Source organism: Carassius auratus, linkage group LG49B (assembly GCF_003368295.1).
Source record: "Carassius auratus strain Wakin linkage group LG49B, ASM336829v1, whole genome shotgun sequence".
In the NCBI taxonomy this organism is placed as follows: Eukaryota; Metazoa; Chordata; class Actinopteri; order Cypriniformes; family Cyprinidae; genus Carassius; species Carassius auratus.
Genome location: NC_039301.1, coordinates 469,214 through 490,532, shown reverse-complemented (window position 1 = coordinate 490,532; position 21,319 = coordinate 469,214). Strand labels below are relative to the sequence as shown.

At 31.2% G+C, this 21,319-nt stretch overlaps 1 protein-coding gene across 1 annotated transcript; it reads right to left on the bottom strand.

The window, feature by feature from the left end:
- Positions 1 to 969: 969 nt before the first annotated feature.
- Positions 970 to 20,949, bottom strand: xylb (xylulokinase homolog (H. influenzae)). The gene is made up of 19 exons (XM_026241611.1): positions 20,822 to 20,949; positions 20,354 to 20,436; positions 19,522 to 19,591; positions 19,380 to 19,460; positions 18,515 to 18,601; positions 16,681 to 16,809; positions 16,525 to 16,590; positions 15,588 to 15,660; positions 14,339 to 14,457; positions 14,162 to 14,243; positions 13,235 to 13,275; positions 12,952 to 13,067; positions 12,322 to 12,437; positions 11,242 to 11,315; positions 10,059 to 10,155; positions 9,085 to 9,143; positions 8,917 to 9,004; positions 7,818 to 7,912; positions 970 to 1,590 (listed from the first exon to the last, which is right to left on the bottom strand). Exons 1-19 carry the CDS (start codon positions 20,873 to 20,875, stop codon positions 1,507 to 1,509), a joined length of 1,614 nt encoding a protein of 537 aa, XP_026097396.1. The 5' UTR covers positions 20,876 to 20,949; the 3' UTR covers positions 970 to 1,506.
- Between the last annotated feature and the right edge of the window lie 370 nt (positions 20,950 to 21,319).

Here is a 21,319-nt window from a genome sequence, read left to right as displayed (position 1 = left end):
TTGGCATAAAAGAGAAATGTATAATGTTGACCCATACAATGTATTGTTGTCTATTTTCAAGAAGCATTTGCTTGATTCGTCTTCTTACATTGTAAAGCAGTCACTGGTAAGTCTTCAGAAAATAATGCACGTCCTTGCATTTCCCAATTATACATTCCAGGATCAATTAAAGTGTCAGGTTTGATTTTACTGGGATGCATTAGGATGTCGGGTGTGCCATCTGGATAAATCACTGACGCCGCACTTTGTATTGTCATAGTGTCAGACTGAAGAATAATGCAGAAGAGAGAGAAACACACACTAAAACCCTTCACTCTGAGTGAGAGAAACACACAAGCTGCTTCACTTATTCTCCTGCTCTCAAGTGTCGAAAACAGCAGTGAATTCATTTTCCATTTTACTATTTAGGTTAGTTCCTAAATCCCATATTATTTTCGACCAGCAGAACAATATAAGCATAGACATGAGACTGGTTTTAATTCTTTCAAATGAATTCTGGTTTTAACTTATTAATAATATAATAATATAAAATTGCATAAATTATTCTTAATCTAACCAAAGTATTTTAAGGGAGAAGGTTATATTAAAAATATTAGTTTTAACATTAGATGATCAATTTTGATGTTATATTTCAGTATTGATTAACATAGAATTGTTCTATATTTAAGGTAATTACAGCAGAAGTAACTGTAATTACTGAAAAAAATGGAAAAGTAATTAAATTAGGCTACATTAATCACTTATTAATGACAAACACAATGCTACATGAAAACAACTCAAATAAAATAAATATTTTTTCACAAAAAGGTTATCGTGACAGTCTTGAAATTCTGACTTTTTTCCCTTTTAATTAAAAATAATAATAAATAAATAAAAAGGTAGTTTTTCACACAGTTGCTGGTTTATATCTCACAGCTCTGACTTTTTTAACGATTGCAAGAAAATAAAGTCTGAATTGCGATACAAAAATTCACAATTAAATGTATTTTATTAATCCCATGATGGAAACGAGGGTTAGGGTTAACCCTAACACTAACCAATAAAAAATTATCTAGTAAAAATGACAAACACACAACAAAACGACTAAATCTTACAAATTAAAATAGAAAATCAAAAACTATATTGTTAAATCATGGTACAGGAGTATTTTGAAATTTAAACAGCAGCAACGCATTCAGTCCGAGTGTGTTGCTGTGGTCAGAGATCCTCAGGCGGATGGATTTGCATCATAAATTAATTGAGTTATCAGAGTAGGATGATATTGATCAAACAGGACTCTCAAAATCTTTATTTGTAAAATGCACAGAGAGCTCAAGCACATCACATGTACTTTGCATGCTTAAAAAACAACTAGACTGTTTTATTTTAATTAACAGCATCATTTATTTATTATATAACTGCAAAATAACTAAAAATCTATATTTTAATGATTATAAAATACGAGTTTTGACTTTCATTTGCATGCATTAGTAAAAGCGGCAGCATCTGTGTTTGTTTGTATGAGTCTCACAGCAGATGCAGTGATTTCTGACGGTCTTTGAGAAGTTGAGCCTCCAGCGCTGCGTATCTGAGCATCAGAGGCGCGTAAACCTGCAACCACAGGAACAACACGTCAGCGAACAGCTCCAAACACGACCGTGAAAGAGCTTTTACCATGCGCACTTTCTATAGGACAAAACAAAAGATCTCTGAAAATATGTGTTTTGTCCTTGAGGAACTCATCTGGGAGTATATTTCCACCATATGCTGCATCATGCTCATGCACAGGAGAAAACGCTCATTTATTCCTAAGACTAAGAGATATACGGTTGAAAAAAAAGGGAAAATACCGTAAAATACCGTTAAAAATACCGTTAAAAAAATACCGTCAGTAAATTCTCTCGAGTCAAAAAAGAGCTGTGGAAAAATAAAGCGATCGTCCTTTACCATGGTAAAAAACTATATAGAGTAAAAATACAGACTTGAGTGGATTTTTGATTTTATCGACTGGTGGCAAAGGCAAATATTATCCAATGATTAATAAATAATTACCTTTATTATTATGTATAATGATGATAATTTGTAATTACTATTAAAGTTATTATATATTTATGTTTTATTATTATTATTATTATGATTTATTATTATTGTTTATTTTGCATTAAATTATATATAGTAGTTCTTATATTATTTTTGTGTTTAATGATGATGATTATTATTTTCATTATTGAATTGATTGTTTTTTTGGAGGGGGGCATAATTTAAAAACAAAAAAGGCATTAAAATCGTGAAAAATCCTCTATTTTCTAGCCTAGAGTTTTGCATGTTAAAGCACAGCATGAATCATTTGAGATGACTGAGTTGTAAATCCACAGCTCTGGCTGAAATGTGTCGCCTGCTGGCTGTAATCAATTTACAATAAGACCTTCGTTTTAAACGAGAGAGTAAATAACGACCGATAAACCAGAGGAAGCAATTCGATTTGAGGAACTTCAGCCGATTAAGAAGAAACTCTATGGAGTCGCCATACCAGGCATCAGACATACTAGGGTTATTATTCAAGTGACATTATTTAAAAAAAAAATAATAAATTAATTAATAAATTAAAATTCATTATGTTTTGGATGACATCAGTTAATTACATGAACTATTGGTTTTTGTAGTAATAATAATAAAATGTATATTTAACACTTATTTAAGTATTATTTATATAATATTGTATTTATTAATATTTTCGAGTAACTTTTATTTTAATATTTTTAGTTGTCATTTTAATTTTAGTTTAAGTTTTAGTTATTGTATGCGCTTTTTGTCATTTTTATGCAGTCCTATTTCAAGTTAATTTATTTTCATTTTAGTTACTTTTAATAATTGGACTAAAACTTATTTATTTCTGTTAGTGGCAAACGCAAATATTACGTTTTTTTTTAGTCTTTACATTTTTTCTGCAAATATTATGCAAAGTTTTGCTGTTAAGTAAAATAAGCTGTGAATGTCATTTCAAAGAGAACAAAGAGAAAAGAAACTGCAGGTCTTCAGAAATGGAATGAGACACAAAGTATATCAGGATATAATCGAGATCTAATCAGAGATGCGTTTGAATCGAGGTCAGAGTGAGTCTTTATGGTTTTAATAAACCAGTGGCCTGCGTATGACACACAGTCACATCATCAAAAGCATCTCTCTAATTCATGAAACACAAGCCGGCATAACACGCTACACCGCCTGCCCTCAAAGTCTCATTGATATATATGAATCACCCTAAATAATGCATCTCTACACCACAGACTGTGTGTTGATGCCGCTGAGAGCAGCACTTCTGTGAATGCATGAGTTCCCTGGTGTTTCAGACAGAACAGGACATTAGAACGGCGTTAAATTCCCTTCAGACGCTCGAAGAGTCCAGCAAAGTCAGAATTATGAGATAAGAAGTCAAAATAATGACTTAAGTCATAAATATGAGATAAGAAATTGGAATTATGGCACACTAATTCATAATTATGACATAACTAAAAATAATGACAAAACGTCACAGCTACGACATAAATCTAAATAATGCCAGCCATAATTATGAGATAAATCAAAGTTGACACTAAATCATAATTTTAACATGTAAATTCATAATTATTAGATTTAAAAAATCAGTCTAAGTGATGACTAAGTCTAAGTCTAATAAGTAATTACTAAGTCTAAGAAGTCAGAATTATGACATAAATAATGACAGCAATAATTATGAGACGAAAAAAAAAATCACAATTACGACGTCAAAATAATAACTTAATATTAATAATTCGATCAATTGAAATTGACAAAAGTTATAATTTTAACATATAAATTCATAATTATTAGATTAAATAATCATAATTACTGTATGACAAGTTGAAATGATGACACACTAAGTCATAATTTTGACAAATTAATGACAGCCAGAATTATGAGATAAATCGAAATTGACACCAAATTATAATTGTAACATATGTGATAATGAGCTTACTGCAATACTGCAACTCTATTTGGTATAAAAGTTTATCTGTTGCGCTAAAAAACAAGGTTTTTAATCAATTAAAAATCTGTTCAAAGATAGTAGGTCAGCCGCTTGAGAAGCTTTACGATTCATCCTATCATAAGAAGATGCTTAGGCTTGCTAACAATATAGTCTCTAATCCTACGCATATACTGCATAAAGACTTTGAATTATTACCGTCACAACGGAGGTATAGAGTTCCCAAATTTAAGAAAGTGAAGCTGAAAAATTATTTTGTGCACCAGGCAATCCTTGCACTGAACAAAAACACCTAATCAGAGATCAAGAGCATTGGGACGGTGTTGTAGATCTATAAATGTTGTATGAAATGTATAATTGTACGTGCTAGAGTGAATGTCAATGTAGAATGTATGTTAAATGTTGTAAACATAAATACTGTTATGCAAGAAAAATTACAAAAGTAAAAGTAAAGTAATATACACTCATGATTATTAGATAATAAAAAAAAACACAATTACTGTTGAAATTATGAATGATTAAAAAAAAATTATTATAAAATACTGAGTCATAATTATGAGATAAAGGCACAATTACATAAGTATTATACTACATGGCCGTTGAATGCTTGAATCTGATTGGCTGACGAATGTTCTGATGTGTGCAATTATTTTTAGGCAAACGCACGGTGAACTTAATTCCAGGCAGCTCTCTTTTAACCACATTACAGTTCCATATCACTTCACATAGTTAACTTTTAATAACGGACATTAGTACAGTACAGTACCTAAACAACATGACAGACGATTTTCAGAAAGTAAATACACATGACATTGCCTGTCGTCAATTATTCCTTACATAATCAACATATTCTTACATCTCATTGAGACAAAAAAGTAAATGAGACGAAAAAGTCAATAATGACGTCATAATTATGAGATAAAAAAATGATGTTCAATTATGACATACTGAGACATACTTATGAGTTGAAATTATATATCATCAAGTCATAATTTGAACATAAAACTTTAGAAAATGTAAAAATCTAAATTATGACTTACTAGTTAAATTAATAAAATGTAAAATATGAGTTTAAAAATAATAATTCACATAATTGTGAGGTGAAATATATATATAAATATATATATATATATATATATATATATATTGCATCCAATTCATAATTATGAGACAAAAAGAAAAATTGTTACATAAATGGTAGAAATTAGCAGCAAAAACTAAATTTCAAGTTTTATCTCAATACTATTGCTAAGTATGTCAGAATTATTTATCTCATAGTTTTGATTTATTCATAATTACGATTTACCAAAGCATGATGTTTTTTTATTGTGTTGGAAATGAGCTTCCACACATTTCGGATGCAAACGCAACCAAAAAAACTAACGCAATACTTTATCAAAAAAAAAATCCTTTTGTGATTAAGTCACTTCATATGACCTTATTTCTTCCACTGAAAACATGTCAAGCTACATATTCAACATTCAGAAAAACCTGATCATATTTCCTGTTGAGCCGTCAAAGCCGGACTCATGCACACTAATGAGGTCTATGTGTGAACGCTAGCCTGCACCTCATTCACGAGCATGAGGGGAATTTTCCTTCAGTTTGCTTTCTGCTAAATGGAGCTGTCAGTCTTTCAGCTGGGATCAGGATATTGGTTGAAATGCACCTGAAAAGTAAACTGGACCGCCAGAAAATAACAAATCATGCTCGTCTTTGGCATATTACTGCCCGAAAACAAAAATAAGTCAAAATTTCTATTAAAAAAAAGTTAATTGCACTACACAACATGCTCTAACTTCCAGAAAACTTTCTCTACAGTTTTTTTCAAACTAGGGTTTTTGAATTGATGAAAAGCCAAAATCATAAAAATAAAAAATAAGATAAATATATAATTTTAAAATATTCAAAATACACCCCGCCCCCCCCCCCAAATGTATTTGTTTGTTTAAATATAATGATAATTATAATATATAATAATAATTATAATATATTATAATAATTTTTATAATATTAATAATAATAAAATATTAATAATTAGATGATAATTATAATAAAATGATTGAATTATAATAAGAGTATTAAAATAAAGAAATAAATAAAAATAAATAAATGCAATATTTTATTAAAAAAAATATTTAAATGCAAACATTATTAAACTACATACATTTTTTAAATAAATCATATGCAAATAAATTTAAATATACTTAAAAATAAATATAAATTCATTTATTTAAATAAATAAATTTACATATAAATAAATTCAAATGCAATTTAATTAATTCCTTCATTAATTTAAATGCAAATAATTAAACAAACAAACAGTTTGATGCTGACTTTTGAGAAATGAGGCACAACAGCATCAGAATCCATATCTTGGTTAATACTGGGGTATTAATGCATAATATACAGTTGACATAACATACAGGGAACAAAATCATTTAGCATGCATAAAATATTGAATGCACACTAAAAAATACATTTTCTTTTCAATAATATTCCTACTCCTGACTGTTCAGGACAATGTTAACATGATAGAAATGCATCAGCCTCATATTTTCTGCATCACTTTCATCATTACGTTCACGGGGTCTGATGGTGTTTGTAAAGCTTTAGATGATCCAGTCAATGAAAGAGGCCTTGTCTAAACCCAGCGGCATGGGCTCGTCCCGGTCTGAACCCACGTGTGTAATTTCTCTCACAATGCGTCTGTTCAGAGGAGATGAAGCGTTTAATGAAGACGCAGTGATTCATGAAGCAGGTCAGAGTTCAGCGGGTCAGAACGCCGGATCATGTGACCACAGCCGGTCAGAAGGTCAGAGCGATTGTGCTTTCACTAGTGAACGTGATCAGTCAGTTATATGAGCTAAGCTTATATTTCTAGTCTGAAGTCAACAATCCAAAGACTTTACGGCCACAGAGATGCTGTTAGTGCATCAAACACTCAGTCGACAACTAAATGAATAGTAACTTTGTTTAATGACAGATTATATTTTGGTTCTAAATAACTACGTGTCCTGAGCTGAACCAGAGCTGCAACAAATTGAAATAAAATAATTATAACAAAAAATAATATATTCAAATAAAAATAAAAAAGAATCAGCTTATTTCTTTTTTTTTCGTTTTTTATTTTATTTTAACTTTAAATAAGAATCTAATTTTGTGAAAACGAGCTGAGAAAATTAAATTAAATTAAATTAAATTAAATTAAATTAAAATTAAATTAAAATCAACTTCTATTTATTAGTCAATTTTAGAGGTTTCACCACAAATGACAGTTAAGATAAATAAAATGAAATAAAATAAAAATGTTTTCACCATTTAATTAAAAAAACACATAATAATAATAATAAAATAAAATGAAAATGTTGTCTATTACAATATATACAATTATATATATTTTATTACAATTAAAATAGAATAAAATAAAATAAACCTTTATGGTGCTCACTATAAATCATATTGCAAATGTCATTATATGAAATAAAGCAAATAAATAAACAAAATATTAGCATTATTTAATGACACAGCAAATTATATTTTGGTTCCGAATAACTGTTTAACTACGAATCATGGTTTCAAAAAACTGAACTAAAACACATAAAATTACAATAAACATCATAGTTAATGAAACTCAATTGAAAGGTAGTAAATGTAAATCAATGAAATCAAGCAATCCCTGAATCATTTTATAACCAAGTCTTTCAAATGAATCGTTAAAAGGAACTGATTGACATAGTTTCATTAGGATTGATCTTTGATGTCACCAGTGTGTGATTAAGAAAGGACTCTGAAATGTGTTAGTTTTCAGTGATTACGGTGTGTGTGTTTGTACCTCTTGAGCTCCCGGCGTGGGTCTGACGGCCAGCTGAGGATCTGGAGCGTTTCGGAGCGTCTCGGAGAACGATGCTCCTGTTTCTTCCTCCAGAGCTGAAGAGAGACACACATTCAGTCATTACAGTTAAACAGCATCACTGATGAAACACAGATGCACAGGATCACAGCCAACAAATTAAAACTCTGTCATCACTGACTCGCTCTCATGACAGATGCCATGGTTTTTACACGTCAGCTGACTTTTATTGTACTTTTCTGGTGCTTAATCACAATCCAAATTCATTTAATGGAAAAGAGCAGCTCAGACGAAATAAATAAACAAATAAATATTTTATGGTGCTTTTTTTAACCTTTTTAGAGCTTTTAATTATAAATCACAATCCTAATGTCATTTTATAGAATACAGCATAATACGAAAATAAATCAATAAAAAAAATGTATTAAATAAAAAAGAGCTTAAAATGTAATTAGTAATTAATTATTAAATTTTAAGAATATTTTAAGAATTTTAGAATTAAAAAAGAGCTTTATTATTATAAATCATTTTATTATTAATCCTTCTTTGACCTTTTAATTATAAATCACAATCCTATAATTGTATGGAACAGCAGCTCAGACAAATACAATTATTTAAATAAATCCTTAAAGGATATTGTTTAAATAAATAAATAAATACACTTATTTTAATACATTCATACATTAAAAAAATAAATAGTTTATGATATAATAATTCTTTAATGATTATTTAACGAAAATTTCCTTTTATAGAATAAAGCAGCACAGACAAATAAATAAATAAATATATTTTATATTGCATTTTTTGTAAAAAAAAAAATTTTAGCTTATAACTATAAATAACCATCTATTTTTCAATTCATTCAAAGAAGAGTTAATGAAGAACGTTCGACGGGTTTTCATCTCCAGTTTATTTTACAAAAGCACAATGACTGAATCTCATGTTTTCATTCTGACTGGAGAAATACATAATTTCTGACTTTTGAGAATCCAGTAATTTCATACAGAATATCCTCTACTTTTTTAATTGGGAAATGATCTGATAATGTAATTATTATTATTATTATTATTATTATTATTACCATGCAGGGCTCTGTAAGCGCAGCCCAGACAGGCCGAGTCTGTGACGTCGATGGTGTAAACCGGAGCATTGAAGACGTCAGACAGAACCTGCAGACACGACTCGTCAGCACTGCATTTACATTAGAACAGAGTTAAACTGTTGTTTATTGTTTCTGATATATGAATACCTGTAAAATGTCCTTATTGGAGGATGCTCCTCCTGTGGCCAGCACTCGTGTGCCAGGAACTACACAGAGAGAGAGTTATATCTCATCATAAACCACACTTACTGACCCGTGACAACTTGCCCCGGTCTACCCTGATTTTCTCTTTGCATGTGTTTGCATGATCAACAAACATATTAATGCTGCCATCAGGCCCCAATGAGACATAAAACATTATGTTATGCTAATTAAAGCATATTTCAGGCTGCGTGAAGCATAAAAAGTAATGTTATGCAATAAAAAAGGAAAATCACTGCAGATCCGAAGCATAAAATGACTGCGCTTGTAAACTTCATCATGAGGAACAGATCTGAGATCAGGAAACATCTTAATAAAGGACATGAACATGATAATCAGGCAGAAAATGATTAATACACACACACATAATGCTCAGAAAACTCTCTCTAAGTCTCTGGTTCTGTTTTTCTCTCCAGCATTCCTGCATTTCCTCTGAATAAAATGAAAGACGGAATGAGTAAAATCTGCCTCATTTGCAGTCATTGAATATTCATAAACTTTTTAACTTTGAAAGAATTCTGGAAAATAAAATGTAAGGAATTTTAATACATTTATATTTGTATTCAATAAGGACTCATAAAATTGACCAAAAGTGACATTGAGGACATTTATAATATTTAATAAAATTGCACACTTTATAACTACACAATTATATCATTCATATGATTTATAATTTGCATTATAATTTATAAAAATATTTATATTTCAAACAAATGCTGTTGTTTCGGACTGATTCAAATGTTTGACAGAAAAATTATTTTATATATTTTTTTAACTTGTGTGTGAATTGCATGACGCTCGAGATGTGAAAACACAAACATGAGCGAATATTAAAGATGACGGACTGGTGAAGCTTCTGATATAACAGCAAACACACACACAAGCTCACACTGAAGTGATCTACTCTCACACACACTCACGGATCTTGTAGCCCAGCTTTTCTGCATGAACTCGTTTGGCCAGGAACTGTCCTTCAAGCACGGCTCGGATTTCCACGTCCTGCTCAAACGAAGAGACCTGAGCGAGAGCGAACACAAAGAGCAGCTTCAGTGAGAGAAACACTCTGGAAACTAAAACCCTTTCACAACCAGTAAAGAAATCATCAAGAACACTTCTACAGAACCATAAAACTCAAGAACCACACACAAATATATGAATCGCACGAACTGTCCGGGTCATATTCACCTCGAAATCACAGTAATAATAAATATATAATAAATGTAGCATTAACTAAATGATGCTTGTTTCTTTTTTTTTTTGACTCACATTACAGTAATAATAAAACATTTTTTTTTAAATATTCTTTATAAAAAATAATATTTAAAAATCAATCTAAAGAAAAAAAAACTTTATTTACTTTTAATATTTTATTAATATTTTATAGAGATTTTTATTTATATTTTCATAGAAAATTGTACTATTGATTTAAATTAAAAACAATTTTAAAACAAAATAATTTTTTTGTAATGCAAAATAATAAAAATGTATAATATATATATATAAAATATTTTTAATAAAAATAATATTTAAAAATCAATCTAAAGAAAAAATATATATAATTTATTTATTTACTTTTAATATTTTATTAATATTTTATAGAGATTTTTATTCATATTTTATAGAAACTTTTAATATTGATTTAAATTAAAAACAATTTTAAAACAAAATAATTTTTTTTGCAATGCAAAATAATAAAATGTATTTTTTATATATATATATATATATATATATATATATATATATATATATATATATATATATATATATATATATATATATATATATATATAAAATTTTATGAAATATATACATAAACAGAAAATGGTTCTGTAAATAAACAGAACTACTAAAGAACTGTGTTTTTTTCCATTTACTCTTATTTCACTATTATTGCTGCTGTTGTGGGTAAAAACGAGGTAAATATCTCAGACAGAGCGAGATCAGCGCTGCTGGAGGGTTAATGAGCATCTCGTGGCAGGTGAACCGAACTGTGACCCAATTAGCACAAATTAGGCAATTATCTGATTAGAGGCAATATTTGCAAACCTGTTCAGCCGAAGCAATTGAAGCTGAAAAGAGCAAATCAATCAGAAGACGACTCACCCTTTGACCTTCAGCATTAAACCTGTGCACGCCGACAGCAGGAGGAGTGATCTCCATCACGTCAAAATACATGCCTGAGAACACACACACACACACACACACACACACACACACACACACACACACACAGGATATCTAACATTAATGTCTCAGATTAAACACAAACACACACAGACTCGCCCCAAACCCACATTGTTTTTTTAAATGTCTATATAAATATATAAATGTATCTGTAGTTGTTAATATTTTTTCTCACTTTTAGTTATTTTAGTGCATCAAGTTAAACTAAATAAAAAATTAGAAATGCTGCCTTGCCAAAAAGCTGAAACTTTCCTTTTTATATATTGTATTTTATTTTTTTATGGATTAAGTAATTTTGTTATGCATTTTTGTTTTAACTTTTCTTCTTCTTTTTCACATTCTCTTTATTGTTTTTTGTGAAGAGAGAGAACAAAACAAAACACTTTGTTTTTACTTTTCTATACAGTTTTTTTCTCCAGTTATTTTAAGTATTTGTTTTTATTTTTTGTATTTTAGTACATCCAGTAAAACAAAATGAAAATGAAAAATAAAATACTTTTTTTTATATTTTATTTTATTTTATTCAATTTATTTCCGTTATCATGTATTTTATTTCAGTTAATGAAAATATTTTTGTATGGTTTCAATTCTTTATTTGTTTCTGTTTTTAAATGTCTATATAAATTTTTTTTTATGTCTATATACTTTTTTATATCATTTTTTATTTCAGCTTTAGTTTGAGTTATTTTAGTGCATCAAATTAAAATTCTAAATGTTGCTTTGCAAAGCAGGCAAAATAAAAAGATAAATATTTTAAGTTTTGAAAATGTTTTTTTATTGTTTTACAAAAAAAATGTTTATATATTTTTTAATAATTATTTATGATTTATTTTAGCACATTAAGTTAAATTAATGTTTAAACTAATGTTGCTTGAGCAATTAATTGAAATTAAATAAGTTTTGTTTTTCCCAGTTATTTAGTTTTAAGTAGCAAAAGTACTTTTTTTGTTTTAGTTTTTGTTAACTATAATATTCCTAATCTCTACAATATTTAATCACCTATATTTCCATGGTTTCCCATCGGCGTGGAGCTCAGAGCGCTGGAGAAACGCTCCCATGATCCTCCAGCACATTCATCACGGATCCGCTCTCGGGTGAACGAGCCGTTTTTAAAGCTGCGAGACACAAGTGAAGAAAACCACAGAGAAATGTCTTATTTAACCCCAAAATCTACACATAAAATGTAATATAAAAATTATTGTAAGAAAATATATAATTTAATTTTAATTATATATTTATATATAATTAAAAGAAACCGAAAGCTCTTTTTATGACCATTAAAAGCATTTACTTATTTAATTAATTCAAATGCTCTACTTGCTCTAAATGCTCCGTATGCATGAGAATAAATGCAAAACACCAAGTACCAGATCAAAAGTATGTGTTAGACACTTATTATATTTCAAACCAAAATACAAATATTTAGTAATACACTCTTATTATTAATATTTTTTTCATGACTCTATTTACTCTATTTTCTGTTTATGTACTATCTATTTACTCTAACATGCTAAAAATGACTATACAATTATTTTTATTTAAATAATTATTATTTTTATTTTAACCCCGTGTGCACCAGCGGCTGTGTGCGTTTTAACCCCGTGTGCACCAGCGGCTGTGTGTTTTTACCATATCAGAGCCATGTATGCGCTGCAGTCCACAGGGTTACAGAAGATATGGCCCTCGATGCTGGGTCTGGGGTCCCGGATCCACAGGAAAACCGTGTCACTGGTCCCCAAACTGACCTGCACAGACCAGAACCACACACCTTCAGGTTCAAGCCTCATTACCAGAGTTTCAGCTGTCATCCTGATCAATCTCCAGTAATACTCAGAGCAAACTCAGACTCTACTGCAAACAACCATGAGATTCAGCGTGAGACGGAGATAATATTTATTAATAAGTCACTCACCGCTAGATCTCCTTCCTGTAGCCTCATACCAGCCAGAGATCCTGAAACCACAAACATGATCCTCAAATCAAATATTAATTTAAACATATAGAGATATTTTAATAATTGAAGTGGAATTAAATACACGTTATAATAATTAATAAAAATATATTTTATATAATTCTATATAATAACTATTTTATAATTTCTGTTAAATTAAATGTATAAATAATAAATTAAATATATAAATAAATGTGATTGCTGTTCATTTTTTACAATATATTAACATATATAACATAAATAGATTTATAAAATATTTAAATAATACATAATACATATAAATTATATAATTATATACACAAATGTTTATAATATTATAATTCATGTTAATTTAAAAATACATGCTTATTTTATTTAAAATTAAAGATATATAATAATAATTATTATTTATATAAAGAAACATATACATTTATATATATATAATAGTTTTATTTATTAAATATTCAAATATTTAATAATAATAAAATAATAATAAATTGTACAATTATACAATTATATACACACATACATTTAAAATATTTTAATTCATGTTAATTTAAAGATACATGCTTATTTTTATTTAATTTAAAGATATTTAATAATAATTAATAATATAAACAAACATTTTATATAAAATACAATGAATTTAAATATAATATAATATATAATAATTTAATATCATTTATATTAACTTAAATACGCATACATACTATACACTAGTATATGTAAATATTTACAAACTCTTAAATGAAAAGACCGAAATAGAAATAGTTTGTGTGCCGTTGCTGCCCTCTACAGTCTTTAAGATCTCAGCAGCGATCAGAGGCTGAAGACACTGTAAATCATGCATCATCACCCGTTTATTCAGTATCATATATCATATTCAGTGACAGAAGCGCTGTAGTTTACCAGGATTGTCTCCAGTGAAGGCCACCACCTTACAGCTCTGTGCAAACCCAAAGCGTTCAGAGAAATACAGAGACACACAGCCCTGGAAACACACACACCATGAAGCAGCTCACACCTTCACAAGGGCTTGACACTCATTTGATGTTTAAGGGAGGTATTTATTTGATATTATTTCACCAGAACGGCTGCAGACGGCGTCAGGTCACCGAGTCTGTCGGCTAACTGCGGCGCTGCGGAGTCCAGACAAACCTGAGACCACCGTCTCTCAAATATATCCATCAGATTCATCCCTGAGCCTTCATGTACACACAGACACACACTCATTAAACAACGTGTGTGAGATCAGATATAAAGACTTACAGAAAATATTGTGTTTTATGTTAGTCTGTATGTGTATTTTGTATACTCTTTGTATGTATATAAACAATAAATAAATAAATATATATATGTTAAATGACTGGACTGGTCTTAAAGAGATTTTACAATTAATAATACAAATAAAATGTTATGTACAATAACATTACATCATTTATGTTAATTTAAATATACACATAAATTATAGATTTAAACAAAAATGTTTCGTTTAAAAAAATATTTATAAAAGATACAAATATTTAATAATATTTTGAAATAAATATAAACTATATAATGATATACACACATATTTAAAATATTATAATTTATATTACTTTAAAAATACACGCATATTTTTATGATTTCAAATTACAAATATTTATAATTATTAATATAAACAAATATATTTTATATGTGTGTGTGTGTGTGTGTAATTGGCATTAAATTAAATATGCATAATATCATTATAATATTTACAATATTTAATTAATTGGACTTTTTTGTAACTGTTAATAATTATTAATATAAATATATATTTTATTATAAAGTATATTATGGTGATATATACTTTAAAAATATAAAGTATAAAAACATTATTAATATAAATTATGTAAAATATAGAAATATATATATATATATATATATATATATATATATATATATATATATAATATATTATATAATAACATTATATATATATATATATATATATATATATATATATATATATATATATATATATATATACACATACACACACACACACACACAAATTCTATATTTTAATAATAATTTATATAAGAATTAATGAATTAATTGTAATTTAATTAAAAATGACTGTGACTCATTGCAGTTTAGTTATAAAGACTTCTGAAAGCTTCTTAATAATTCATAGTTTAATAATTCCGTCTACATCTGATCACAGTTTTTTAATAAGTGGGAAATATTCTGCAGAGAGTTATTTATAATGCATCATTTCTGGACATAGCAAACACGATCTGAGAACTGAGAGATGAATCTGATCATTTCTGAGCAAAGAGACAAATGTGATAAATGTGAGGAATGAGAGTACCGTCGCTGAAGTCGATCGGAGCGTAATCCCCCAGAAACAGAGAAGAAGCGAAGCTGCTGATGAGAGAGATTCTCTGGAAACACACACATCTGATTACACTCACACTCATGAGCTTTAATTACTGACGGAGGCGCTCTTCTTCTGCCAAATACAACATGAGTGTGTTTCCGTTTACAGCTGGTTTAACTGCTTGTATATGCATGCATTATTACAATTAACAAAACAACATTTTATTACAAAAAAAAAAAATATTTAATAAAATATATCTTTAAATACATGTTTTAATATACATGCATTTATGATTTAATTTATTAGTTTAATTATATTGCACAAATTATATTAAACTAATTTATTATACATGTTAATTTAAATAAACTTACACATTTTAACTGGACTTCGTGAAATGGTTTGACGAGCAAAGTTTATTATTAGCGTTGATTTATTATGAATTTGGGATGGAAAATAGCAAAGCACTTTTTTTATTCCTAAACTTAACAAAATATATTATTTTTTTAAATAATTGATTCATTTTTTTAATATATATTTTAGATTATTTTATTTTATATAGTTTATAAATTGTTATAAATATACATTATAACTTGTAATATTTATTAATTATATGTAACTAATATATATATATATATATATATATATATATATATATATATATATATATATATATATATATATAAAATTATTAAATTTTTAATTACATTTAAATTTTTTAATTTAATTTAATTTAATAATATAACAATTTATATTAATTTAAATACATACATATAAAAAAAACCCCGCATGAAATGGTTTGAAGAGAGAAGTTTCTGCCTTGTGTTGATTTATTTCCTACTGAAACATGAATCAGGGATGGTAGATGTTTTTAAACAAGATTTAGAGAGTATGTTATTGATCAAATATTTATACGGACGAGGAGTTTTACCTCCGTCTCGCTGAATTCTTCCGGCTTCGAGCGATAAATCTTTGCAATCTGACTTCCAGTGAAGCGCTGTGGAACAAACACACAAGACATTAAGACCCTGATCTTGGACGAGTGTAAGTATCGACTGATTTCAGGTGTTTTAGGGGTTAATCGCACCTCGTACGCTCGTGAGCCGGTGACGTCAGCGAGGCGTTGAGCGCCACCTACAGCCTCCTCCAGGAACTGACACTGATCCGAAGTACTGGAGTCCATCCACACGGGACAGTCCTGCAGCGCAAAACACTCCTACACACACACACACACACACACACACACACACAGATGCACAGACACACACACACACACACACACACACACACACACAGATGCACAGACACACACACACAGACACACACAGACACACACAGACGCGCACGCACACACACAGACACACACAGACACACACACACACAGACACACACACACACACAGACAAACACACACACAGACACACACACACACACACACACACACACACACACAGACAAACACACACACAGACACACACACACACACACACACACAGACAAACACACACACAGACACACACACACACACACACACACACACACACACACACACACACACACACACAGACACACACACAGACGCACACGCACACAGACGCACACACACACACACACAGATGCGCACACACACACACACACAGACACACACAGACGCACACACACACACACACACACACACAGACGCGCACACACACACACACACACACACACACACACACACACACAGACGCACACACACACAGACGCACACACACACACACACACACACACACACAGACGCGCACACACACACACACAGATGCGCACACACACACACACACACACACACACAGACACACACACACACACAGACGCGCACACACACACACACAGATGCGCACACACACACAGACACACACACACACAGACGCGCACACACACACACACAGATGCGCACACACACACACACACACACACAGACACACACAGACACACACACACACACACAGACGCGCACACACACACACACACACAGATCCGCACACACACACACACACACACAGACGCGCGCACACACACACACACACACACACACAGACACACACACACAGACACACACAGACGCACACACAGACACACACACACACACAGACGCGCACACACACACACACAGATGCGCACACACACACACACACACAGACGCGCGCACACACACACACACACACACACACACACACACACAGACACACACAGACGCACACACACACACACACACACACACACAGACACACACAGACGCGCACACACACACACACAGATGTGCACACACACACACACACACACACACACACACACAGACACACACAGACGCACACAGACGCACACACACACACACACACACACACACAGACACACACAGACGCGCACACACACACACACAGATGCGCACACACACACACAGATGCGTACACACACACACACACACACACACACACAGACGCGCACACACACACACACAGATGCGCACACACACACACAGATGCGTACACACACACACACACACACACACACACACAGACGCGCACACACACACACACAGATGCGCACACACACACACAGATGCGTACACACACACACACACACACACACACACAGACGCGCACACACACACACACAGATGCGCACACACACACACAGATGCGTACACACACACACACACACACACACACACAGACATACACACAGACGCACACAGACGCACTGTAGGCAATACGCTCCCACTTCCGCAGATGTACTGTACTCCACGAGTCCACGAGGTGAAGTATTAACCATTAATGCTGGACGTTAGACTCTCAGCAAACATTAGGGTCTGTGTGTGTGTGTGTGAGTGTGTGTGTGAGTGTGTGTGTGTGTGTGTGTGTGAGTGTGTGTGTGTGTGTCACCTGCAGCTGAAGGTGCAGATGTTTCTGAGGGTCCAGATGTTTCAGGGTTTGTCTCGCACCCTTCCTCCAGAACACACTGCCATGTTGCTACAACACAGATTCGATCAAACACACTGAAGACGTGTGTGTGTGTGTGTGTGTGTGTGTGTGTGTGTGTGTGTGTGTGTGTGTTACACATGGCCTCATTGCATTGATCAACATGAAAAAAATAAGTTGCACGGTTATTTAAGCACTGAGATATATATATAAGTATTTGTAATTATTTAAAATTGATTTTTATATTTTTTATTTTAGTGTTTTGTAATTTTAGTAGTTTTTTATTGTTTTTTTTATTTCAGTTTTAGTTTTTTATTTTGTTTTTAGTATGTCAATTTTAAATAGGTTTTTATTTTTATATTTTTCATTTGAGTGTTTTCTTGTCATTTTAGTAATTTTTTAAATCAGTGTTTATTTATTTTTTATTTAAATTATTTTGTATTGTTTTAAGTATGTAAATTTTAATTGTTTTTTATTTTTACATTTTTCATATTAGTGTTGTTGTTTTTTTTAATCCGTGTTTTTTTTTTTCAGATTTATTTATTTTAGTACGTCAAGTTAAACGAAACAAAAATGGCAAACTAGCTGACAAAAAGTAATTTTATTTTATTTCAGTTCACATTTTCTTTAGTTGTTGTTAACTATAATAACAGTGTTAATTTAAGAGCATTGCATTATGGGATGTTAGCTGCTGTATTCTACTGCAGTCTATAGTAGAACAGCGTGTGTCAGAACTGAAGCGGGGTGTGTGTCTGTGTGTGTGTGTGTGTGATAATTCTCTATTATCTCTATGAAAGAGACTTGTATGGAATCTGATGCTGTGAGTCACCTGTCCACTGCCTGAGACGGCTCTGACCCGAGAGAAGTCGAAGCCAGCGCTCCTCATCTTCTCCAGGAGAACATCCAGCGCCTGCGGAGCTCACGTCATTAATCACGTTAACAGCAGAGGATGACGAATGAAGGAGCTTCACCTTCACAAACATGAGCGCTGGAGACGTCACCGTCAGCTTGTCTTCATGGATGTGAACTCCTCCACGAGTCCTGCACAAACACACCAGAGTCAGCTCCAGCTCAGTCCACTCTGAGAAAGTCAGATCACATCTGTGGAGCTACGCTCAGCGCTAAGATGCTTTATTGGCTAGAGATTGCCTTTTCAAAATTATTCAAAATGTGTGGTAATAGAAATATAATTATAAACAAAAAAATATAAATGATTTTTTTTCAGCTGTAAAATATTTGTTTGACCACAAATTGCTCTTCATTAATTATTAAACATAATTAATTTTCTCAAAAAAATAACTGAAATTTACCAAAAGGTGAAAAGGGAAAGCCTGTATAATTTAATTATAACATATCATATATATTTTATTTAAACAAATAAATTAAAATATCTGTATTTATTAAATATTTTTGTGGATTTTAACCATTTAAAAAAAAAAGTAATATAGTTTATAATAAAAAAAATCAGCTCTAATATATATATTTTTTTCACAAATTGCTCTTCATTAATTATTAAACATATTTCTTTATCCAAAACTCATTGTTACTGACCATAAGTTGTGGGAAGCCTATTTCTATTATTGATAGAAATATGTAAAATATCTGTGTAAGTGAAATATATATTGCATTTTTTTAAATAATTAAAACATTTCTAAATATACTGCATAATTAATATAATTTTATAATTTTTTTAAAATATTTGTTTTGTCCAGAAATAGCCCTTGCTGAATTATCAAACATATTTCCATGTCTAAAAATCACTGAACCTGAGCAGTTTCCAGTAAGAGGACAGTGGGGTTGTACCTGAACTCGGGCAGCTCGCTGTCGAACTGGACACTGCTCTGGAGAATCACCTCGAGGTCTCCATCAATGGCCACTACTTTCAGCTTCACAACACACACATCAGGACATTACAGCGTTTAAAACTGTCTGTATCACATTCATTTACATGCTTTGGGCCATTCACACTGCATCCAGATTCACCTCACAACTGACCCCAATATGTATAGTGTGAGTGCAAGAGAGCCCACACCATATAATGTTTTTTTGTTTTCAAATTCATATTTGTTTAGCACTAGTTAATGCAACACAATGTAAAAGACTCGATATTGAGTAAAGATCTGATGAATACAAGACAGATCTTTAACTTTTAATATGACCTGTGTCGCTATAACGTGAAGTACAAGAGTGCAAGGTTTTACTCCATCAAACACCATTACAGTAGTTTTTGTTAGCTCACTTTATCGTAAAGTATCTCTCGGTATTCTCTACCTGTTGCGTGCTGAAATCGAACCCCAGAAAACAAGAATCTGCTTCTTCAGCCATTCAGATCACAAACACCGCGCCATCGAGCGCTACACTGTAGCGAAGACTCGCCTCATTAATATTCATGAGGACGCTAACTTCACTTCCGGGAGCGAGTCATGTGACCTAATTAATATTCATAAGCTCAAGCTTCGCCAAAGCAGGATTCGTTAATTCACCTGCTGACTCCCGCCCACTCACCACTGGCAGCCAATAAGGGGTCAGCTCATTAATATTCATGAGCACGCAATATAAACAGAGACCTTCGTACGGTTCACTTAAAGGGACCGTGTACCGCCTAAAAAAACATGTTTTGAACATCTTCATGAACTTTAATCTGTGACCCCATCGAACTAGTTGTTTAATTATTGCCGTGCTTTTTGTAAATATGCATTTTTATACAGTACAAAGCATATTTTCCGATATATTTCAGAAACAGGATGCTGATGTGTGAATTAGAAAAAT